Genomic DNA, 24,764 nt, shown 5'->3' with positions numbered 1-24,764 from the left:
GCGACCAATCAAAAGCACTATAGAGTCCATGCGCACAGCAGTCCAATCCGCGAGTTGTTCATGTGAAGGGCATGCGTCTTCTATCCATTCAGCTACGGGATCACATGGGAGGCATGCAACTCGTTGCCATTTTGTTGTTTACTTCTTTAGTAGTTCCTTTCCCTGTCAGCGTCATCTTGTTCACCCTGAAGGGGGACGACATCTCGCTCCCTTTGTTCCCCTTGTGGGAGAGTGGCGTCCCGCTTCCCACACCGTTATTTGAGTATTAGGAGGTATACAAACTGGGATTAGGTCTTAGCACAGCCAGGCACAAGTGTCGCAGCTAGCTAAGCATAGGGTCCCTTATTTTATAGCTGCACCTAATTTTTAGCTTTGGGGGAAAAAGTTTAGGGCTGTAATTTTAAACTTTAATTTTTATTTGGGGCAAAGGTGACTTCTTGTTTTTAATGGTATTGGCTTGGGTCACTCCATCTTGGTTTGATTTTTAAGGTTCTTCAGACTATAGCAGTTGGAAGTTGAGAGGTCCATGGTGACTTAGGGGTTTTAAGTCCCAGAGGTAGGGAGCGTGGGGGAAATTAGAGGAACCTGCTGGTTTGGGTAGAGAGGAGGACAGTGAGGTATGTTGATGTTGACTTTCCAGGTGGACATTCAGGGAGGACATCGATCATGGAGAAAGGCTACAGTGAATGACATTCACGAGTCTTCATGGAGCAGGTGGGATGGGGCTGGGGCTGTGATGGGAGGCTGCCAGCCTCAGTGTCCTCCCTGAGGGTGCAACAGCAAATAAAACAAAGTCCTGACCCTCCAGAAGGGCTACAGAGAGATGTGCAGCAATGCAGTTCAGTGGGACAATGCTATGGGAACAGCATAGCATGTTCTCAGACTGCGAGAAGACCCATGTCGCCCAGACACGAGAGTCACAGAAGGCATTTCGGAAGGGGGACCATCTAAAGCGAGATCACAGTGGTAGGTGGGAGTGAGCCAGATGGGCAAAGCAAGAATGTTCCAGCAGAGGTACAACAGCAGAAAGGGAGGCAGAGAGAAGTTTGGTGCATTTGGAGAACTAAAAACAGAGCTGTAAGAGGTGGATTTCATATCCATTTCAGACGAGGAAATGAAACACACAGATTTAATAACTTGTTCCTGGCTTCCCAGCTGGCTGGACCTGGAGTTCAGACCCATTTGACGCTTAAGTGGTTGTTTTTTTCCCCTTCCTACATCCTGTCCCATGAATGTCTACAGTGCTGGGCTGGTCCGCAGTATTATTACATCAAGATTGCAGAGGTATTGTAAAAGAAAAAATGGGAGGACTAAACACTGACATTTAATGAGTAGGAGTAGGAGTAGCGGATGGAGGGAGCAGGGAAAGATCTCTTCGAAGAGGAGCTACCCAGGGAGCGCAGTGTAATGGAGTCAGAGACAGACTGAAGAGCTGGTTTGTCAGCGGCCACGATGATCTCATTTAGGCAACAAGAGAGCCACTGCCAGAGTGGACCACAAAGGGCAGAGTGAGCGCAGGTCACTTTTCAGAAGCTTGGCTTTTGAGCTGCTGGAAGTAGGAAGAAAGGAAGGTCAAGTGCAGAGGAGGGCAGAATGTCTCTTACGACGGGATGTTGGGATGCCCCGAAGGGAGAAGTGGCGGCAAGGCTGGACAGAAGGAGAAGGTGAGCTGTGATGCAAAGGAAGGCCTAGCCAGCCTAAGAGATGTCCCTGGTTGGGGTGAGAGGCACGAGGTCTTTCTAACCTCACCAGATGTGGGCTGCCAGGGGGGGGTCTGAGAGGAGAGCTCAGGGCCTCCTGCCAGCAGCGCTCCTACTCCACACAGCAGGGCTGATGATTTCTCGGTTCTCAAAGGGGTTCCCGTGTGGTGCATTCCAGTGTTTATCACAGAAATAGCTCACTAGGCTGGCAGAACCAAGGGAGGAATATTTTTAGGTCAGATAAGACTCACCTTTGGATAGAGATACATGGACATAAATGCCCTAATTAGCATTCCTTATTGCCTGATAGCCATAAGATGTCAACAAATGGGATAACAGCTTTATGGGACACCCCCTTTACACCTGGCCTTTGCTAGCAGCAGGAGTACAAAGCAGGTGTACAAAGCTGAGATAATGTCCCTCTTTGAGAAGCTCAAAATTGAGTGGGAGAAGAAGGCTCAAAAGCAAGAATCACAGACGCGGTCTTGCACTTAGCTCCTTATTTGTCTCTGTAGCACCCATGCCACGGTTGGCCTGTAGTAGTTTCTCAATAAATCCTCCTATTTACAGAATGGGTTAAAAGTCTTGGAGTACAGTGAGAAGTGCTGGGTAGCAGACAGGACACAGGACAGGATAGAATGCAGCCAGGGGGCGTCCGGAAGGCATCACAGAGACAGGCGTTTTTAAGGGAACCTAAGGGTAGAGTGGGAGGAGGTCAGGCAGTTTTAGAGAAAAGAAAAAGCATGGATGTTGGTGGAAGGTAGCACGGGAGGAAGACTTCGCCTCTTATTTTGATGACAGGCACAGATGATGCAGATCTGTATTCACCTCTACACAGTGAGCTGGCTATTGCAGTCGGGTGTACTGCTTAAGGAACGCGCATTCCTAGGATTTTACGAAAGAGATGGTCTTTGCGCTGGGTTTGAATGATACTGTACAGAATGTGTGTGATGTGGTGGTTGAGTGCTGGCTACTGGGTGTAACAGGTTTCTGTGCAAAGCCCGACTTTGCCATTAACCAGCCATATGTCGTTAGGCAAAACACTTCAACCTCCTAAGCCTCAGGTGCCTAATTTGTAGATAATAATGGTCCCTGCCTCATGAGTGTATTGTGAGGATTAATTCATGTTTGTGAAGTGTTAAATACACTGTTTGTTCTTAAGGAGAATTCAGTTAATGTTGACAGTTACTCTAAGTGAGAATTGTGGACACAGATGGCAAGAGAGGAGTGTGTAAAAGGAAATACCAGGGTTATTGGTAGAAGAGTGTCATTGTCACATTGCATTCCTGTTTTTTTTTTTTTTTTAAGATTTATTTATTTATTTATTTGAGACACAGAGTTTCAGACAGTGAGAGGGAGAGACAGAGAGAAAAGTCTTCCATTCGCTGGTTCACTCCCCAAATGGCCGCAATGGCCAGAGCTGTGCTGAACTGAAGCCAGGAGCCAGGAGCCAGGAGCCAGGAGCCAGGAGCTTCTTCCGTGTCTTTACGCAGGTGCAAGGGCCCAAGGACTTGAACCATCCTCCACTGCTTTCCCAGGCCATAGCAGAAAGCTGGACTGGAGGAGCAGACTGAACTAGAATTGGTGCCCATATGGAATGCTAACGCTGCAGGCAGAGGATCAACCTACTGTGTGCCACAGTGCCGGCCCCCTACATTCCTGTTTGTAGAATTGCTAAACTCAAGTGGGCCTTTTCTCTCCAAGATGATTTTACAGGTCCTTTTGTTTTCTCTTAGAGGACAAAGTGGCCTCAGCCCAGTCTGCAGAGGCCGCTCTGCCGTAGGGGATTTGTCTGATGGAGAAAAAGGACAGAACAGATCAAGCTGTAATATTGTGACTTTTAGTGCTTGAGAGAGCCATAAAGCAAAAGTGTCTGCATCTGAGGTCCTGGCAGGAGATCCGCATTTCCTTCTACTGAGTCAGTGGTTCACTGGGGAGGAATCGGAGCCACTTGTTGGAATTCTGTCTGCCTTCCTTCCTTCCTTCCTTCATTTTATTTATTTGAAAAGCAGAGCTATAGAGAGGGAGCAGAAGATAAAGAGGTCTTCCATCCACTGGTTCACTCCCCAAATGGCCACAATGACCAGGGCTGGGCCAGGCCAAAGCCAGGCCAGGAGCCAGGAGCTTTTTCTAGGTCTTCCATGTGGGTTCGAGGGGCCACAAGCCAAAAGGGCGCAGGATCGAAAGTGGAGCAGCTGGGACTTGCCCATACGGGATGCTGGCGTCGCAGGCAATGGCTTTACCCACCATGCCACAATGCCGGTCCCAATCTTTATTTCTTTTCTTTTCTTTTTTTTTTTTTTTAAAGATTTATTTTATTTATTTGACAGGCAGAGTTAGAGAGGTAGAGGTAGAGGGAGAGGGAGAGAGAGAGAGAGAGAGAGAGAGATCTTACATCCGCTGGTTCACTCCCCAAATGGCTGCAATGGCTGAAGTTGAGCCGATCTGAAGCCAGGAGCCAGGGGCTTCTTCCGGGTCTCCCACATGGGCACAGGGGCCCAAGGATTTGGGCTATCCTCCATTGCTTTCCCAGTCCACAGCAGAGAGCTTGATTGGAAGTGGAGCATCCGGGACTCAAACCAGCACCCATATGGGATGCTGGTGCTATAGGCTGGGGCTTTAATCTGCTGTGCCACAGCGCCAGCCCCCAATCTTTCTCTCTCTCTTTCTCTCTCTCTCTCTCTCTCTTTCTTTCTTTTTGACAGGCAAAGTGGACAGTTAGAGAGAGAGAGAGAGAGAGACAGAGAGAAAGATCTTCCTTTACCGTTGGTTCACCCCCCAATGGCCACTGCGGCCAGCGCACCGCACTGATCCAAAGCCAGGAGCCAGGTGCTTCTCCTGGTCTCCCATGGGGTGTAGGGCCCAAGCACTTGGACCATCCTCCACTGCACTCCCTGGCCACAGCAGAGAGCTGGACTGGAAGAGGAGCAACTGGGACAGAATCCAGTGCCCCAAATGGGACTAGAACCCCGTGTGCCAGTGCCGCAGATGGAGGATTAGCCTATTGAGCCGTGGCGCCAGCCCAATCTTTCTTTCTTAAGATTTATTTATTTATTTGAAAGGCAGAGATACAGAGAAAAGAGAGAGAGAGATCTTCTATGTTGACTCACTGCCCAAATGGCCACAATGGCCAGGGCAGATCCAGGCCAAAGCCAGGAGCCAGGAGCTTTTTCCTGGGGGCCAACTTTCCGCTGCTTTCCCAGGCATATAAGCAAGGAAATGGGTTGGCGCCTTTATGGGATTTGGCACTGTAGGCAGAGGCTCAACTTTCTACACCAGAGCACCAGCCCCTGGAAGCCTTTCTTGACTACTTTGAGTTGATGACTGCTTTTCTTTTTCTTTCTAAGGTATTATGTTCTTATGGTATTAAGCAGATTTTCCTTTAAAACTGTACAACCACAAAAGTGCTTGCTACCTGAGAGCAGCCAGTCTTCCTCCTTTCTGTATCCTACCCATTCAAATGCCTTTCCAGCCCAGTGTTTCCTAAATTATTTTCCTGAGGCAAATTTTCCTCATTTTTTCAGGCCCCTTCCTCCCACGTTAGGAAATCCTGGGCTCACCCAGGATTCCTTTTTGCTGACTCAGGTTTTTTTTTTTTTTTTTTTTCGCTTTCCCATTAAGCTCTGTGTCTGTGATTTCTGTGGCTTTGTTGTCTACCCGTGGGTCACTGATTGACCCGGCTGATGTCAGCGGCTCGTTCAGTTCCTGAGGAGAGACCAGTGGCGTTTTCACCTCATAATGGCCCCAGTACTGCACGTACCCAGGTGGAAAATACCTGTGGACGGTCGGGCCTGGGTTAATTGGTTTCACCTCAGTCTCAGAGGGGCAGAGTCCTCGCACACATGGACCCTGCTACAAGTGCCTGAACTGGCTTGGCACCAAGGGCAGCAGCAGGCTGAAGAAAGTACTCCCCAAACTCTGCCCCTTTCACCCACCCACATTTCCTGGTCGGCCTCCTGCACCTGCTCCCGCCTAGTGGGATGGAAATGAAATCTTAGTCTACATGTCTGACCTCAATTAATTGTCAATTAATATCGAGGCGTGGCAGATAGATAATGCTTCCCCTTTCATGACAGGTCAAAGATGAAATTCGATTACGCTTTGGAGGGCGCGGTTCGCCTCTTGAAATTCTTTACACATGCCGCGTTGCCCCAGGCAGCCTGAGGGTCCTTACTTAACCAGGGGAGGGACACCCTGTCTGCATATATGGAGCAGGAGCTGGCACTGGGCAGTTCAACCAGTTCTGCACCATGAGGAAGAAGCAGAGTAAGGCAGAGGCAGCTCCTGGCTGCGAGCTGAGTAAGTAGCTAGTAAGTAGGCAACAGCCCGGGGAAGCTGCCCGGCGACAGGGACAGCTCCAGCCTGTGCCATTTTGTATTTTGCAGCAGAGATTGCCCAGAGAAAGGTTCTGGTCTAGGGGTCAGCCTTTCTGAAACCCCACAGATGGCGGTGGAGAGACTCTCCGAACTAACGCGTGCCTTTTCTTTTCTCCCCAGGAGAAGTTCCGTACGGAAACCATCCTGAGCCAGGAAGCCGATGGTGTGTGTGTGTGTGTGTGTGTGTGGTACGCGCGCGCGCTGAGGTTTTTTTTTTTTTTTTACTTTGCACTTTACTGGGGTGTTTCTGGACTCTGGTAACTAGTCAAGGTTCTCCCAGCCGTCTTCGCCCGAACAAAGAAGCCAGGGGCGGTGGTTACTGTTGCGGGCGGGGCGGCGAGGACGTTTTTGGGAGCTCCGAACGTCGTTTGCAGGACAGGAGGGTGGTTTGTCCGATTGCTCACGGTGTGGCAGCGCTTCCGAAGCGAACGAAAGCCACCGCGGGCGAGGTGGAGCGGGGCCGCCGGCCGGAACCAGGGAAAAACAAGTCCCTGCAGAGGCCTGGGAGAGGACACCGGATGGGACCGACCCCGCGGCTCTGGCTCGGTATCTGCAGATACGGTCACGCCGCTCTGGGGACCGGGGACGCGGTCCTGTAGGTGGCCGTACTCTGTGGTCCGGAGCTGTCCCTCACAGACCTCAGGTCCCGAGATGAAAGGGGTTTGCTTATTTTGAGAACTATGGCTGGAAGTTTAGTCTGCTCCCAGGCTTCCCGCAGGGTTGGGGACACCGGAATCCAGGGCTGGGGGGTGCTGAGTGGATCTCTCCGCGCGACAGACCGCGCCGAGCCGAACCGCGCTCCCGCCGGGACCGCGCTGGCCCGGCTCCCGGGCTGACCTCCGGGTGGGCGGGGCCTCGGGCCTCAGCGACTGCCACGCGCCCCGGCTGGCGGGAATCCAGCCAATAGGAATGGGCAGTTGGCATCCGTCGGCCAATCGCGGGGAGACCCGGGGTTGGCCGGCCCGGCGATGGCCCTCGGGACGTGGAGCCGGCTGCGGCGGCGGCGGCGGCGGCGGCCGGGCGGCCCGTGAGGTGATTGCGGAGCTGGTAAGGCGAGAGGCCGGCGGGGTGGGCGTCGGGGCGCTCGGCTTTCTGTAGGCGGGCGAGGGCGGAGCGGGAGGGCTGGAGCACCGGCCAGGGGCGGGTCCCGGGGCCAGCACGGGGCGCCGCGCGGGGCAGCGAGGGGCGGTGCGGGAGCAGAGGGCCGCGTCCGGGGGCTGCGGGGTCGCGGTATTGAAAGCTAGGCTGAGGAAGGCGCCGTTTGCCGGGTACGGCGGCCGTGTGGCCGAGGTCGCTCGCCGCTGCCCCGGGACCTGGGACAGCTGGTCCACCCCACGCTGGCCCTGACGGCACGCGGCTCACGAGGGGGCGCCGAGTGCGTGGACGCCGCGGAGGCGGCGGACGGGCAAGGCCGAAGATTCCAAAAGGCAGCGGGGCCTTGGGCCCTCCCGCGCCCGCCCCTCGTCAAGGGCTGGCGTCAGAGCCCCCGACGTCACGCGTGGAGCGCTCCCGTGGGAGGGCTGGGCGCCCTGCGTCCTCTGTGGACCTGGCCGGGCCCTCCGGCCTCCAGGCTGTTTGTTAGAGGCGCGTTGCCCGCGACGCGTAAGGCCAGTGACTACTTGGAAAGCTCTCGCTCTGTGATAGCTTTCATTTCCCCCGAATGCCCTACCTTGTCCGTCTGACTGCGTTGAAGAGCATCACTGGACTTGAGTTTCCCCCGTGGAAAATGAGTGTTTTCCTCCTGTTCTTGGCTCTCAGTACCGTATGACAGAGTTAAAATGTGACATCTTTTGAAGTGGAAAGCAAAAGCCGTCATCATAAAAAGAGAGACTAGGCTCCTAGGTACTTTGATTGTAATTTTAGTGCACGTTGGTGAGCATACGGGCGGCTGTGTTTTATGACAGCTTCCATAGCATCGGAGCCTTGACCAATCTGCAGCACTTCTTGGCTGTGTAAACCTTTGAGTATTTTGAATTTTCTTCTTTTGTTCCACATACTGAAAATGGGGATTGATACTATCGATTTTATGGGGTTATTGGTGGTGAGTACTAAGTTATTGATTAAATGCGTAGGACCGTGCCAGTGTGGGGGAGGTTTTTCTTTAACATTACCTCTATATGTCCCACCGCCGCCCCCCCCCCCCCCAGCTTCTAAAGGATTCTACATGCTTTGCTCAGAATCCCTTGCCTTCTGTTGTCAGTGTACCCTTAGGCCTGTGCTTTTCATCCACATCATTAACTTTGATCTGAGGGTATGGGGTAATTACATGTGACCAGAGTCTTTCTGCCCCCTGCCCATAAGATTGGAAACTATCATTATACTGTGTCATTTTCTGTGTTAGCTCTGTTTGATAAATGAAACCTGAGAACTTCCTTGGCTGTTTCATTGGATCATATTTCATTGACAGTGTAGTTGGTGTGCACCGTTTATTTTGGACCCAGTACCAAAAAGGCCATGGTTGCAGCACACATTCTCAGGTTCCGGAATGGCTGTGGGACTCCAGAGGGGAATTTCCGAGCAGCCTGGCAGCATTTCTTGTTGAGAAATAGGGAAGCTTGATAGGAATCTTCATTTACTTCTCTGGCTGGGAATCAGCAGTGGTCCCTGCTAGTACTCACTGAGCTACGGGGCAGCTGTGGTTCAGTTTTGACTCAGTGAAGGTGGGGTGAGAGAATGGTCTCCTCCGATTAGACTTCAGCCCCAAGAGCCCGGGTGGGTGCTGTTGAATGAGACAACTGTATTCCTTGCCTCCTCACCGCGTATATACAAGGTTTGTTGACAGATTTATGCCACTAGTGTGGGCTTAAAAATCCCCCTCAAATTCTTAGTGCTAACTGGGAGATTCAGTGGAAGACCGTTGTGTCTTTTAATTCTCCTGTTTCTTGCTGTTTTCATGGGTAGCATGATTAGGAATTAATCATAAAGTGAGAAACTGAATTTATGACAGAGAACACGGCTTGCAGCAGCAGCAGCATTCTGACGAGATTTGGCTGCAGTGTGGGTGATATGAGTTAATTATTTAGCTCTGGAATAAGACGGCTTAGTACTTCTTTCTCGTGGAAAGTTGAATGTTGACTTGCTGAGGGCAGAGGACAGTGTCTTGGAAACCTCTCGGTTTGTTCTTGAATAAGGAAGCAAGGGAGTAGCTCCTTTAGAGAGAGTGTTTGAGGCAGTATTGAGCCTCCCCAATATTGTTCTCATTATGATCTCTCTGGTTTTAATAAAATATTTTGGAAAAGAAGTCAGAGGCATTTGAATAGGCAGAATTAGGGGAATTAGAAGACCTATATCCTGTTTGTCTCACTCACTAGAAACCATTTATCCTTTTTATAATTAACATTTATTGAACAAGTAACATTAATTGGCTCCTGGAGACACAAAGCTGCATCCAATCATCAGAAATATCCTAGATAAACAACATATCTATTGTAAAATATATTTTAATGCATTGAGAGTGGAATATAAAACAGTTGTCCAGGAATGACAAAAGCATATTTATTGTTTACTCTTCTCTTTTTTTTTAAAGATTTATTTATTTATTTATTTGAAAGTCAGAGTTACACAAGGAGAGAAGGAAATGCAGAGAGCGAGCGAGGTCTTCCATCCTCTGGTTCACTCCTCAATTGGCCGCCATGGCTGGAGCTGAGCCAATCTGAAGCCAGGAGCCAGGAGCTTCTTCTGGGTCTCCCATGTGCAGGGAACCAAGAACTTGGACCATCTTCTACTGCTTTCCCAGGCCATGGCAGAGAGCTGGATCAGAAGTGGAGCAGCTGGGACTCGAACTGGTGCCCACATGGGATGCCAGATTAATTTACTTTTTGCAGCATAAAGTTCAAAGATTCTAGTAAAGACATAGATTGGGGAGTTGGATTTCTCAGCCTTGTCCTTGTGCTTCTTGCTGGTAGGTCATGTTGTCTGCGGCTTTTCTTTGTTTTGGTTTCATCTCTTAGAATCTAGTGTTTGTTAAAACTCTTGGGTAATGAAAAAAGAGGGTTACAAGTTAATTATTGCAATTTTGGTAGGTTCCAAGGAGCAGAAGGAAGTGTGTATGATGCTGGAGAATCTTGTAGTATGTGTGAGCTGCCTTTACATATGTTTTCTTTGCTTTCAGAAGAGAAGAAAAAAAGTACTTAAAATTTTTAATGTCAAACTGCATTTAGAAACTGATATTTATCGTTAGAATAAAAGAATTGGATATACTCTAATGATAAACATTCTTTTTAAAAAAGATTATTTATTTGAGAGAAGAGTTACAGAGAGAGGGAGAGACAGAGGGAAGAAGGAGTCTTCCATCTGCTGGTTCACTTCCCAAATGGCTGCAACGGCTGGAGCTGGGCCAGTCCGAAGCCAGGAGCCAGGAGCTTCTTCAGGTCTCCCAAGTGGGTACAGGGGCCCAAGCACTTGGTCCATTCTCCACTGCTTTCTCAGACCATTAGCAGGGACTCAAACCAGTGTTCATATGGGATGGTGGCACCACAAGCTGAGGCTTAACCTACTACGCCGCAGCGTGGGCCCCTATTAACATTATATCTGTCAGAGATAAAGCTACTTACCGTAGTGTGAGGGCAAAACATTTTTTTTTTTTTGAAGCAAGAGCTATGTATATTCTCGTTTATAGGGGATTTCATTATTCTAGTCGAGATAAGTCTTTGAACTTGTTCACAGAGCTGGGGTTTCAGGATGAAGGTGTCAGGCGAAGGGGCCAGACTGGTCCCCCAAAGGGAAGTGAGCTGCTGTAAAGTTCTAGTTAGGAGGAAGTTCAGAGGAAGCTCATACTGGGAGTTGGGAGGAACAAAAGGCAAGCTTAGTCACTGGCAGGCAGACTTTAGTGACTCCAGCACGTGAGCGGTCGGGGGGTTTGGAAGGTGCTGCAGCCGCTAGAGCGCTGAGCAGAGAAAGGGAAGGGTCCCCTTTGCTGAGTCTCAGTCTCTTCCAGTACTGAAGTTCCTGGTTGGCGATGTGTTTTGCTCTAAAATGCTAGTACCTTTAGAAACCTTGGCACATTTCTCTTATCATCTTTGACACCCAGGCAGCTGGTTTCCTTATCAGCTGGACTCCTCCTTCTGATGTCTTACTCCTTCTCCTCTTTTTGCTTCTGAATATTATCTTTCTTCTTCTTTCTTTGTGTATTTCAATGGCAAGTGTTTCTTTCACCTAACAAGAAAGACTCAAAAGCCCACCAGCACATTTGGTGTTCAGCTGGAGTTGTGGCTCTCTGGGAGATGGAGTAAGAGGTCTGTAATTTTGGTGGTTGTTTTGGTATGCAAAGTTAATTAAACGAAGAGCAAGCTGAGCTCCTGTCTCAGTGACCATCATGACGGGGTTGGGGGAGAGGCCAGTTCGTGTTAAGTGCATTTAGAAGAGCACACTGCTGTCACTTTAAGAAGTATGTGTGTTTGTGTGGCTTTTGGTTAAAGGCAGATGTCTAATGTTGCCCGCTTAGGTAGAGTGGATTATTTCTGAGGCCTTTTCCTTAAGCTAACACTTACCAGAGGGCCATTTCACTTTTTTTCTTCTGTCATGCTTTAGATACAGTCAGTCTTCATCTTGTCTTTTTTGTATCTTTTCATTTTATAACAGAAAATTCATTTTAATAAGAAAAAATAAGACAGACTTATCCCAAGTGAAAAAACAATTTCAGACTTCTGATCTTATTCCTCAAGAATAACTTGGAAAGTCAATCGGCTTTTCTATGCTGCTGCTTTCTCTTTACCCCCATTGGTAGCAGATTAAGTTTAGAACTAATTGGATAGATATTTTTGATGGAAAGATGTTGCATATTCCTTGACCTAGCAAGGAGAAATGGACAAAGTAATAATATCACATTTTAAAAAAGTGACATAATATTTCTTATTAGAATACATGGGTCCAGAAAACAGGTATCTCTGAGCTGCTTGAATATTTCAGAGAATTACGATGTCTTCCAGTCATCCTAAGGGCAAGAGTTCACCTCCATGAAAAACATCTTGTCCAGCATAGATGTTGGATTAACAGGAATAACTTAGAAGGAAAGTCAAATACTTTAGTCATTTTTTAAAGGATTTATTTGTTCATTTGAAAGGCAGAGTTACAGAGAGGCAGAGGCAGAGAGAGAAAGGTCTTCCGTACGCTGGTTCACACAGTGGCTGAAGCTGATCTGATCTGAAGCTTCTTCCAATCTTCCACAGAGGAGCCCAAGCACTTGGGCCATCTTCTACTGCTTTCCCAGGCCATAGCAGAGAACTAGGTCGGAAGTGGAATAGCTGGGACTTGAACCAGCGCTGATATGGGATGCCTGCACCGCAGGCAGAGACTTTACCTGTTACGCCACAGCGCCAACCCCTAGTGCTTTAGTTTTAAAGTAGGCCTTTTGGAGAAAAGATAAATTTAAAAGGATCTGGAAGTATTTACATTTTCTTTAGGACAAATGTAATCTAAACTCACGATTCCTTGTTATTTTCTAATAAACTGTTGAGTATCACATTTAAAACCTTGATGGAAATTTCTACTTTGTCACTAGCATGTCTCTAGCAATGAGCAGTGACTGAGGAAACCATTTAGAGCTTTAGCTTTAAATATTTTTGCTTATATTTGTTAAACCAGCCATTTCCAGGTAAGCTCTTGTTTGGTTACTTCTGTGTTATTTTCTCCCCCTATTTAATGCTGTCTTTGATTTTATTGAGATGGAGGACATGAGGAAAAAAATGGAGAAGAATTAGAGAGTTGTGTTGAAAATCATTCTAGGGCCAGTGCCATGGTTCACTTGGTTAATCCTCTGCCTGTAGTGCCGGCATCCCATATGGGCACCGGGTTCTAGTCCCGGTTGCTCCTCTTCCACTCCATCTCTCTGCTGTGGCCCGGGAAGGCAATGGAGGATGGCCCAAGTCCTTGGGCCCTGCACCTGCATGGGAGACCAGGAGGAGGCACTTAGCTCTTGGCTTCAGATCAGTGCTGTGTGCCGGCCGTAGTGGCCATTTGGGGAGTGAACCAACGGAAGGAAGACCTTTCTCTCTGTCTCTCTCTCTCACTGTCTAACTCTGCCTGTCAAGAAAAAAAAAAAAAATTCTAAACCTTACAGTTAATTTTAGGGAGACTTTTTCAGTTCTAATCAGTGAAATGGTTTTTAGTGTTTGCTTTCTGTAGGGGAATTTTATAAGAAATCAGATTGTTTGAAATTCAAACTTTGTTTTTGGCCATAGACAAAAATATTAGAGTTGTATATATTTCTTATACACAATATGATTTTTAAAAAATATTTATTTAATTTAATTTGAAAGGCAGAGAGAGATCTTCATGTGCTGGTTTGCTCTCCAAAAGCCCGTAATAGCGGAGGCTGGACCTGGCCCAAGCCAGGAGCTCAAGCACTGAATCTGGGTCTCCCAGGTAGGTGGTAGGGACCCAAGTCCATGAGCCATCATCTGCTGTCTCCCAGGGTGTGCCTTAGTGGGAAGCTGGAACTGAAAGCTGAGTCAAGACTGAAATGAGGCACTCCTGTGTGATGTGCAGCCATCCAAGCAGTGTTTCAACTACTGCAGCAAACACCTACCCCTACCCCCAATGTTTTAGTATTTAGTATTTCAAACTATCCAGGAAGCAGTTGTTAAAATAGGTTCAGGCTGTCCTCCAAATTGTTGTAGAGTTCTGTTTTTTTTTTTTTTTTAATTTAAAGATTTATTTATTTATTTGAAAGACAGAATTAGAGAGAGAGTGATTTTCCATTTGCTGGTTCAGTCCCCAAATGGCTGTAATGGTCAGGGCTGGACCAAGCCAAAGCCAGGAACCTAGAACTCCATCCAGGTCTCCCACATGGGTAGAAAGCGACCAAGTACTTGGGCAATCATCTGCTGCTTTCCAAGGTGCATTAGCAGGGAGCTGGATCAGATGTGGAGCGGCCATGACTCAAACCGGTGCCTGTATGGGATGCTAGCGTTGTAGGCTGCAGCTTAACCTGTTGGATTTGTAGCGCCAGCCCCCAGAGTTCTTATAAATACTGAGAACATACAGAATTATTATTAATTTGAGTTTAGAATTTATTGTAGCTACTTGGTGTTTTCAACTTTGAATTTTCATATAATTTAAACTTGTAGAGATGGTGAAAGAATAGTATCAGGAAATAGATAATTTCAAGAGTAATGATAATGGGAAGTAGTAGGTGCCTTGGAGGATGACAGAGAAGCACATCTAAACCAAATTTGGCAGGCCAGAAATGCTTCTCTGAGCAGGGGGCTTCTGCTTCTTTGCATCCAGGTGCTTCCAAAGCATACTTTCAGAGCATGGCTATTTGGATACTCAAAGTGGTTATCAGTTAGACTTAGGGCAGTAAATGCCTGCCAGTTAGGCAGCTGTAGATCTCTGATTATCCATTGCAGCTTTATCAGAGTTCAACTGGATATCCTTCCAGTGTTTGTTGAGAAGTTAAGTGAATTCATATTACCTTTAACTTAAAAAAATAATAAAATGTGTACATGGTAAAACTTTTATCCCCCCCCCCTTTTTTTTTTATTTTATTTATTTATTTTTTTTTTTATTTTTTGACAGGCAGAGTGGACAGTGAGAGAGAGAGAGACAGAGAGAAAGGTCTTCCTTTGCCGTTGGTTCACCCTCCAATGGCCGCCGCGGCCAGCGCGCTGCGGCCGGCGCACCGCGCTGATCCGATGGCAGGAGCCAGGAGCCAGGTGCTTTTCCTGGTCTCCCATGGGGTGCAGGGCCCAAGCACCTGGGCCATCCTCCACTGCACTCCCTGGCCACAGCAGAGGGCTGGCCTGGAAGAGGGGCAACCGGGACAGAATCCGGCGCCCCGACCGGGACTAGAACCCGGTGTGCCGGCGCCGCTAGGCGGAGGATTAGCCTAGTGAGCCGCGGCGCCGGCCCCCCCCTTTTTTTTTAATTGAAACACAGAGAAACAGATCTTCCAGTCACTGGTTCACTCTTCCATATGCCTGCAGTAGCCAGGGTTAGGCCAGAATGAAGCCAGAAGAGTGGAACTCAATTCAGGTTTCCCACATGGTGGTAAGATTCAAAGCACTGGAGCCATCACCTGCCGTGCCCCAGAGTGTGCATTAGAAGGAAGCTGGTAGAAGTGGACCAAGATTCTAGCTAACTTAGACTCTCCTGTTTGCGGTAGAAGTGGATCAAGATTCTAGCTAACTTAGACTCTCCTGTTTGCGATACTGGCGTCCCAAACAGTGGCTTTACCTGCTGTGCCACAATGCCTACCCCAGAACTTTTTTTTTTTTTGAGTGCTAAAAGGTAGACAGGGTATATTCACTGAGATCTTCCTTTACCTCTTCTCGTTTGTGCTCTCCATGCCTTCCTTGTCTTAAGGGACTACTGTTACTACACGCTTTGGGCATATCCTTTGCAGAGACTCTGGTATGTGTTCTCCCTCCAAGTTTTTTCATTTTTGCTACATAAATGATAGCATATTGCTCAATAAATTCATTTTTTTCACTTGGCACCATTGTCCCCTATCAGAGTGTATAGATTTGTGTTACTCACAATAGTTACATAGTATTTTCTCCTGTGGTACACAGTTGATTCAGCCAGTCCCTTCTTGATACCCAGGTCTTTTAATAACATAGACAAAACTGGGAAATATCCTGATACATATATCTTTTTTAAAAAAGATATATTTATTGAAAGAGTGACAGGGGGAAAGGGAGAGGCGCGGGGCGGGGGGTTGGGGGGAGAGGGAGAGAGATAGAAAGAAATAGATCTTCTGTCCTCTGCTTTAGTCTTCCACTGGCTGCAACAGCCAGGTCTGGGCCAGACTGAAGCCTGGAGCTCCATCCAGATCTCCCGCATGGGTGGTAGGAACCTAAACTCTTGGGCCATCTTTTGCTGCCTTCCCAGGTACATTAACAGGGAGCTGGAAGCAGAGTAGCAGACTTACCACCTCTTTAATATGGGGTGCTGGTGTCATAGGCCATGGCTTAACTCACCGCGCCCCTGCACAGGTATTGTGTGAGTGTTTTTTGTAAGTGGATCAAAGGATATTGTAGACTTGTGATATTTTAGACAGGTAATGCAATGTTATTAGAATTTATGTCTTGTAAAACAGTCTTTCAAAACAACTTTTGATAAGAATGGGATAAAATGTTCCTATTTAACTGAGTGTCAGTTTTTTCTATTGGTTGCTGTTAGATAGGAGGAGTCTTACTCGATTCAAGAGAAGATAATGCTCTATTTTAGTGGGTGAGGTGAAATATCAAAACAGTGTTAAACAGAAATATTAAACTATTGCTGACTTGTTTCTGGTTGCTTGTGTCCTAACTCTGAAATCTTTCCCTTAATGTAATGAAATGATTGAAATGACCTGGTGATGCGGTCCTAGAGAATAGAACTGTCAGTATTGACTTGGTGCTTCTGTATGTGTCTAAATTTTCATGGAGTCTGTGTTGTCCAGCACAGCAAACTTAACTGACTATTCCCTGGTCTAGTTTTGTTTTGTAGACACTGCAAACAGTGGGATTTTGATGAGAAAGTTGGAATCTAGTATCCATTTTCTTGTTTTTGAGATTTCAGAGAAAGCCAGACTTCTTGTATTTTATCGGCCCTGTGTACATTTGCTTCGGGGATTATCACTTAGAATCACTATTAGAATCGCTAATAATTATATACAATTTATTAATATTTATTTTTGTGATAAATGTGTTACTGCTTGCCTTCTTTTTTTTTTCTCTTTTCATTTTCATATATGTACTTGAGAGGCAGAAAGAGAAGGAGGGGGGAGAGAGAGAGAAAGAGGGTACAAGTGAGCATGCTCACAACAGCCAGGACTGTACTACTCTCAGGCAGGGCTGTGAGCCCAAAATACCATCTATGGTCTCCCACGTAGGTGATAGAAGCCGTTATTTGAGCCGTCACCACTGCCTCCCAGGGTCTGCATTAGCAGGAACCTAGAGGCGGGATGCTGAAATGGAACCTGGATTCTCTGATATGAGAGGCAAGCATCTTAACAGTTAAGCTAAAGTCCTGCTCCTTTTGTGCAATCCAGTTCAGTCAGTTCTCGGTAATCAGGGCCACATTTGGAAATTAGTTATTGTACTGGTAATAATGTTCTCGGAACTGACTGAAGTATCAGGAAGGGCTTTTTGTCTCATACCAAATGCCCTAAGGCTAATTGATGTACTTCCTGAATTTTTCTGATTCTTCAATTGCCAAGTTCCTCTTTTCTTGTGAGAATTTTGTTCCCAGATCTGATCAGTGCTTTTTTTTTTTTTTTTTTTGAAAGGCAGAATTACAGAGAGAGGGAGAGACACAGACAGAGAGGTCTTCCATATTCTAGTTCACTCCCCAAATGGTGGCAACAGCCAGGGCTGGGCCAGGCTGAAGCCAGGAGCCAGGAGCTTGTTGGTCTCCCACATGGGTACAGGGGTCCAAGCACTTGAGACATCTGCTGCTGCTTTCCTATGTGCATTAACAGGGAGCTGGATCAGAAGTGGAGCAGCTAAGACTCTAACCCATGTCCACATGGGATACCAGTGCTGCAGGTGGCAGCTTAACCTTCTATACCACAGGCTGGCCCCTGCAGTTTTTTTTTTCTCTCTCTCTTCTTCTTCTTCTTTTTTTTAGTTTTTAACAGGTTCAGTATAGTTCATTGATACAATTCTAAGAATACAATGATATTCCCATTCTCCCTCCCTCTCCCTTTGACTGACTGACTTTCTTAATTATTTTTATAGATTATTTATTTGACAGAGAGGGGAAAAAGAGAGATCTTCCAACCATGGTTCATTCCCTAAGTGGATACAATGGCTGGGGCTGGATCAGGAGCCAGAAGCTGCATCCAAGTGTCCCACATGTGTGCAAGAACTCAAATACTTGGGCCATCTCCTGCTGTTTTCCCAGGCACATTAGCAGGGAGCTCGATTGAAAGTGAAGCAGCGGGGATAGGAACCAGCACTCATGTGGGATGCTGGCATTGCAAATGGCAGCATAACCCACTGTGCCACAATGGTGGTGCCTGTGCTTTCTTAATTTATTGTGAATTAAGATAACCTGATACCCTGTCTTATTAGAATTATGTATAAAACCAAAATAAAAAGGCTTTGGGAAGCCAAGGGACTGTGTTGTGGTTGGAATCCAAGTGAGCAGTCAGATGAACAAACCCTATTTAGGTGAGGTGCTATTGTCACTAGCCTTTAAGCAGTCGGATTTAGTCAGTGTTATTGGGGTCTGTTGGCCAGTGTTTAGCCAGGCAGAAGAGATGTGGCTAATTGTTACAATACTGTTATTGGTATTTGTTTTCCAAATGCAGGAGGTGGTATTTTTTTAAAGGATTTATTTATTTGAAAGGCAGAGTGACGGTCAGGGGAAGTAGAGAAAGAGACAATGAGAGCTCTTCCATTCACTTGTTTACTCCCCAACACAGTAGCTGGGGTTGAGACAGGCTGAAGCCAGGAGCCAAGAACTCCATCTGGGCCTCCAGCATGGGTGGCAGAGACCCATGCAATTTGGCTATTATCTGCTGCCTGGCATGGGCATTAGCAGGAAACTAGACTAGAAGCAGAGGTGAGACTCGGCCCCAGCCACTGTGGTATCAAATGCGGCCATCTCAGATGGTTTAACTTTTATCACAGAGCCCATGGTTTGTTTTATACCTCGGAAGGTAGGTAATACCTAAAAACCCCTTTGAGGTATAAATTCTACAATTCTGTAAGATAGTTGTAGCATATGTTTGTAGGTAGAAAGATTCTCCAAAAAAGAAAGTCGAGGAGTGTTGATTTCAGATAGGAGCACCAGGAGGGTGGAAAGTGACTGTTATTTAAGCAATGAATGATGGCCACGGGGAGGCTTTATCACTTTTTCAGTAGGATGGTAACTGTTGGCATTTAAGGGAAAGGGTATCAGTAAATGTTACTTTGTTCTTCCTATCTAAATGTGAAATCAACTGAGAAGATATTCCATAATAAATGGATCAAAATTTCAAAAATTAGCCTTATTGGTGAGGCTGACTGGGGAATGTATGGCCCGATGTCCTCACCAGTATTCTCCTCTTCCCCCCAGTTACACTTAACCCAGCAAGATGCTGGGTATCTGAGTCCTCCCCTGGACCCATCTTGCCCCTTGCAGGTTGCTCCCTGCAGGACCTAGATAAGTGCTGGCGTCAGTAGCTCAGGCCTAGTCTTGCTGGTGTCTCAGCTCTCCCTGAGGGTCCGGGAGGGGCTAGGCCCAGGGAGAGGCACCCAGTTGTCAGAGGGCTGGAGAATGCCACCTGGAATGTGATGACTGAAGTCTCTCCCTCCACCACTAGTATCCTGGTGTAGAGCTTTTTCTCGCCTTTCTAGAAGGTTTGTTAGGCAGAGCAGAGCGTGCTATACATCTTATGAAATCACGATAGTTGGGATAGTCTGGAGACAGAGACATGCACTGGGTAATATCTCATAGTCTCTCTGTGGGTGCTTCTTACAAAGTATTTGCTTGTGCCACTAAAATGTCTTTTCAGTCTGGTTTTGAAGGCTCACCAACAGAAATATGACTCAGATTTTTCTGTTTTTGGTAAATGTTTTTTCAGTCATATTCTGAAAACTGATTATTTTTTAGGTTATCTAATCCAGTAGAAGAATTGTTCTTTTCACACAGTAAGGGTTCATTTATGCAGAGGAACAAAATGCTGTTTCTGAACTTGTTGGTATGCTCTTGCTCTTATTTTCCTTCCCTTTTCTATTTTACAGAATCCTATTCTAAGAACTCGGGCACTCAAGTTTCTACCATGGTGTTGGGTCCTGAACAGAACATGCCAGATGGTAACTTACAGCTCTCTCATTATCTTAGTTTTGATGTGGAATTAGATTTGTGTGACAGAAATTTACCATATTTTCCTTCTTGTCATCTATTCCAACACCGTCATTCAGAAGTCACCATCTGATGACTTAGGCTGTAAATGAAAATGGATTTATAACCACAAAGAACTTCCTTATTTGTAATTCTGAGTCCAGCCTAAGTGAGCCACAAGTTTGCTTTCTAAAGCAGTGATGCCTTTGAGGGCAGTGCTGTTCCCAGACTTGGCCGAAGAACCTCTGGAGTGCAGGGGCTGTTCCTGATACTTTTTCTCTCCCCTCCCCTCCCCTCCCCTTTTTTGCCCTCCCTCCACCCTCTCTCCCTTCCTTTCTTTCTTATTTTATTTATTTGAAAGGCAGAGATACAGAGAGAGAGAGGTCTTCCATCCGCTGGAAGATCTTCACTCCCCTGGAAGATCTTCACTCCCCAAATGGTTGCAATGTCAGGATCTGGGCCAGGCCAAAGTCAGGAGTCAGTTGCTTCCTCTGGGTCTCTCATGTTAGTGCAGGAGCCCAAGTACTTGGGCCATCTCCCATGGCTTTCCCAGGGGGATTTGAGAGCAGGATTGGAAGTAGAGAGCTGAGAGTTGAACCGGTGCCCAAATGGGTTGCTGGCACTGAAGGTGGAGGCTTAACCCACACCACAACATAGGCCCCTGATATTTTCTGATGTTTCAGAAATGTTTGGAGCTGTAGTGTACAGGGTGAATGTATTATACTTCATATTTTATTGGAACTATCTTGAGTGATTTGACTAATCCTTCCTAAATCTGAGCTTCCCTTTAGAACCTTTCATTCCTTGTCTATAAATTCTGTTAACAAAGAGCTACTTAATTAAGGTGCTGTGGGTCGGCTCCCTATAGAAAAAAAGCTGTCCTCCTCCCCGTGAACTGGAGGTTGTAAGGACTTATTGTAAATACAGGGATCAAAGTAGCCATTTGATGACTGCAGCATACTGGACTTTGTATATTTCTGAAAGATTAGCCCCTCTCACCCAGACCTTTGCCCTCCCTGCATTTAGGATTAGCTGTAAAATGCAGGACTTGGGAGACACTGATAGCAGCCTGAGAAGTGCCCCCTGGTCACGAGGGTGTTGACAGCTCTTCACAGTAGGTCTGAGCCAGGAAGTAAAGGGCTCCAGCTCAGTGGTTTCCCTGAAGCTTCAGATTTCATCCTGAGCTTCCACATTTTTTGAGAGGCCTGAGGGAAGTAATGTCCAAGGACTGTGAGTAAATTCTGCCGAATCCTGAGGAAGACATTCTGCTAAACTAACCTAGTTCTTTCCTTTAAAAGTTAGGATTTTAGGTGACCAGTGGGTCTTGTCTGGGAATGTTTTATTTTGTACTCTACTTGTCAGTGTTTTTAGAAGAGGATGAAATAATTCTAAAAATTACCAAATAGAAATAGGGGTGTAGAAGTAGGAAAAGCATCGTTGAATGAGAGTTAAAACTGATCCTGAGCTGAGTGAGAGAAGAAAGGTGAAAGGGGGCTTGTTTAGTGCAAGTTGTTTTGTACTTCTTGGGTTTTTAGCAATGTGAATATATTTCCTATTGAAATAAATTCATTTTAAAATATAGATAAAAATAAATGTTAAAAATAAATTGAACTAGCATCAGGTTCATGTTTTGTGTGTTTAGGTATTAAGAATATGTAGTTTTGGTAAGGAGAAATTGGCATATTTTGTTCTTTTTTATTAATTTTTCCTCCAATCTGTGAATTCAGACAATGCATCTGGAGACCATGGGGACGCTGCCAGTCTTGGTGTCATCAACTCTGCCTATAGTCACTCCTCTCTTCCGCAGTCCACTGGGAATGCAGGGGAGCCTTTCGCCACTTACTTTGATGAGAAGATCCCAATTCCTGAAGAGCAGGTTAGTGACAGGTCCTTGGAGGAGCACACTGTGGACTGGGAAAAGCCTGGGAGTGAGAGAGCTGCTGGGGGTCTCAGCTGAACGATGTCAAGTCGTCTCTGAAGCCTGCAGTTCTGTAATCAGAATAAAGAGAATTGTAAGCCAAAGGAGGACCTCGGAAACAGTTGCTTGGTGGCAGTGCTGAGTATTTTTTGATGAGGAAAGTATGAATTACATGATTCTATTACTTATTATTGTTTAAAAAATGTTTTTGAGAGGTAGAGAGAGGAACAATAGATGAGAAAGAAGAATCTCTCATCCACTGGTTCGTTCCCCAAATGCCCCCAATGGTGGGGATTGGGCCAAGGCTGAAGCTGAAGCCAGGAGCAGGAAATGCAATCCAGGTCTCCTGTGTGGGAGCTGGGAACCCAGTTGCTTGAGCTATCACTGGTGCTTCTCATAGAAGCCAGGATCAGCAGCCAGGGCTAGGTATCTAACCCAGGTTCACTGAGGCAGGATATAGACAAATACTCCAAAGGCCTGCCAAAGTCTTTCCTTTTTAAAAGGTTGCTCTTTTCACATTTTTAGTAGTGATTGGTTCAGAGGTACTGATTTATTTTTTTAAGTTCAAACATTTAAAAATTTTATTTATATATTTGAAAGAAACCGATGTACTGATTTTTTTTAACTTCAAACTTCTTAAGTTTTAATTTAATTTTTTATTTATTTGAAAGGCAGAGAGAAGGATTTTCCATCTTCTGTTTTACTTCCCAAATGCCTGCAACAGCCAGACCTGGGCCAGGCCAAAGCCAGGGTTCTGGATCTCAGTCTGTGTCCCAAGCATGAATGGAGCAAGCCAAGTTCTTAAATCATTATCCTACTGCCATTTTCCTACTGCTTCCCAGGGTGTGCGGTAGCAAGAAGCTGGTATCAGAAGCAGAGCTGAGACTCAACCCAGCTCTGATGTATGATGTGGGTATCCCAAGTGGCACCTTAATTGCTGTGTGAAATACTTGCCTTGGTATTGATTACTATGCTGTCTTTTTTTTTTTTTTTTTTTTTTTTTTTTTTTTTGACAGGCCGAGTGCATAGTGAGAGAGAGAGACAGAGAGAAAGGAATACCTTTGCCGTTGGTTCACCCTCCAATGGCTGCCGCGGCTGGCGCACCGCGCTGATCCTGGTCTCCCATGGGGTTCAGGGCCCAAGTACTTGGGCCATCCTCCACTGCACTCCCTGGCCACAGCAGAGAGCTGGCCTGGAAGAGGGGCAACTGGGACAGAATCCAGCGCCCCGACCGGGACTAGAACCCGGTGTGCCGGTGCCGCTAGGCAGAGGATTAGCCTGTTGAGCCACGGCGCCAGCCACTATGCTGTCTTTAGTGTGAGATGCTCATAAAGATGCTGATAGTAACAGAAGGGCACTCACTTGGATGAGATGTGGCCAGGTGATAAGAAGTGGGTAAGAGGGAAGTGAAACTCCAGCACACACAGTACCCGGTATCTTCAATCCTTTGTTCTTGTAAAGCTGCTTTGTATGTGATAAACAACAGCAGATCAGTTCAGTAGTTAGAGTGGACAATCACTTTATTCTTTTCTTGTTTTGTGCAGCACTCTTGTTTTAGCTTTCGTAAACTCTGGGCTTTCACCGGACCAGGATTTCTCATGAGCATTGCCTACCTGGATCCAGGAAACATCGAATCTGATTTGCAGTCTGGAGCAGTGGCTGGGTTTAAGGTGAACATTTGGTCTTTTTTTTTTTTTTTTTTTTTTTTTTTGGACAGGCAGAGGGCAGAGTTAGACAGTGAGAGAAACACAGAGAGAAAAGTCTTCCTTTTTTCTGTTGGTTCGCCCCCCAGATGGCCGCTATGGCTGGTGTGCTACAGCCAGCGCGCTGCGCCGATCCAAAGCCAGGAGCCAGGTGCTTCCTCCTGGTCTTCCATGCAGGTGCAGGGCCCAAGGACTTGTGCCATCCTCCACTGCCTTCCTGGGCCACAGCAGAGAGCTGGACTGGAAGAGGAGCAACCGGGGCTAGAACCTGGGGTGCCGGCGCTACAGGCAGAGGATTAGCCAAGTGAGCTGTGGTGCCGGCTGAACATTTGGTCTTGACCCTGCTTCCCCTGTCCCCTTTAAAAAAAGATTTTTTAAAAATTATTTGAGAGGCAAAGAGAGATAGTTACAGAGACCTCTGTTTTGCTGGCTCACTACAAAATGCCTGCAAAGCTGGGACTGGGCCAGGACAAAGCTGGGAACTGAGAACTTAATGTAAGTCTCCCACGTAGGTGGCAGGGACTCAAATTCTCAAGTCATTGCCTGCTACCTCCCAGGATGTACTCAGGAGGAAGATAGAATCAAGAGTAGAGCTGAAACTTGAACCCAGGCTTTCTAATATGGAACATGGACATCTTAACCAGCATCCTGACTACTAGGCTAAAATGCCTACCCTCTTTCATTTTAAAAAAATAAAAGTTTATATTTATTTGAAAGGCAGAGTGACAGAGAGAAGGGGTGCTGAGGATACCTTCCATCTGCTGGTTTACTCCCAAAATGGCCGCAGCTGCTGGGTCTGGAATAGGTTGAAGCCAGGAGCCAATAACTCTATTCTGGTCTTCCATGTACAGAGCCTAATACAGAACTCAGGTCATTCGATTCTTGACCTGAGCTCTTTCTTACACACAGTTTCCCCTGTCTTGCCAAGCAGCCAGACTAGAAAACCCAGTTGTCTAACGAGTGTTGTGTGGGATTTTGGTCTTTGTAGTTGCTCTGGGTCCTTCTGTTGGCCACCATTGTGGGGCTGCTGCTCCAGCGCCTTGCTGCTAGACTGGGAGTGGTCACTGGGCTGCATCTTGCTGAAGTGTGTCATCGTCACTATCCCAAGGTGAGCATCAGACTGTCCTTTGTGTCTCATCCACATCAGATGAACCTGTGGGTCTGAAAATATGTGGTGGTCCCATGTATACTGAAACAGTAGAGGACTTGAGGGGCAGTGGTCCAGAAGAATTGGAATAGCAAGTGGAATTCAGCAGTCCTTCTTGCTGCCAAACTGTTTACCCTCGTGTAGAATCTAACCTGAGATTCCTTC

General features: G+C 46.6%; 1 protein-coding gene and 1 long non-coding RNA gene across 8 annotated transcripts in view; one reads left to right on the top strand and one right to left on the bottom strand.

The window, feature by feature from the left end:
- Positions 1 to 24,764, top strand: part of SLC11A2 (solute carrier family 11 member 2) — a 64,160-nt gene that overhangs the window by 19,677 nt on the left and 19,719 nt on the right. For 2 of the 7 annotated variants that reach the window (XR_011380050.1, XM_051846285.2), the window contains exons 1-5: positions 6,991 to 7,123; positions 19,732 to 19,803; positions 21,559 to 21,707; positions 23,294 to 23,419; positions 24,441 to 24,560. Coding sequence is in view for 6 of the 7 variants with exons in the window: in XM_051846285.2 (XP_051702245.2) it covers positions 19,770 to 19,803; positions 21,559 to 21,707; positions 23,294 to 23,419; positions 24,441 to 24,560 (429 nt within the window). In the remaining variant the exon portion in view is untranslated. Of the gene's footprint in view, positions 1 to 5,868; positions 6,000 to 6,216; positions 6,240 to 6,990; positions 7,124 to 9,666; positions 9,978 to 19,731; positions 19,804 to 21,558; positions 21,708 to 23,293; positions 23,420 to 24,440; positions 24,561 to 24,764 lie in introns of those variants that run through there. The other 5 variants (XM_051846286.2, XM_051846287.2, XM_051846283.2 and 2 more) reach the window with 4 other exon arrangements.
- On the bottom strand, positions 9,590 to 11,182 carry LOC103348267 (uncharacterized). The gene is made up of 2 exons (XR_516695.4): positions 10,630 to 11,182; positions 9,590 to 10,047 (listed from the first exon to the last, which is right to left on the bottom strand). It is a non-coding gene; the product is annotated as an uncharacterized lncRNA (long non-coding RNA).

The sequence above is a fragment of the Oryctolagus cuniculus genome, chromosome 11 (genome assembly GCF_964237555.1).
Source record: "Oryctolagus cuniculus chromosome 11, mOryCun1.1, whole genome shotgun sequence".
In the NCBI taxonomy this organism is placed as follows: domain Eukaryota; kingdom Metazoa; phylum Chordata; class Mammalia; order Lagomorpha; family Leporidae; genus Oryctolagus; species Oryctolagus cuniculus.
The sequence above is the reverse complement of the archived record's forward strand: the minus strand, read 5'-3'. Positions and strand labels throughout refer to the sequence as shown.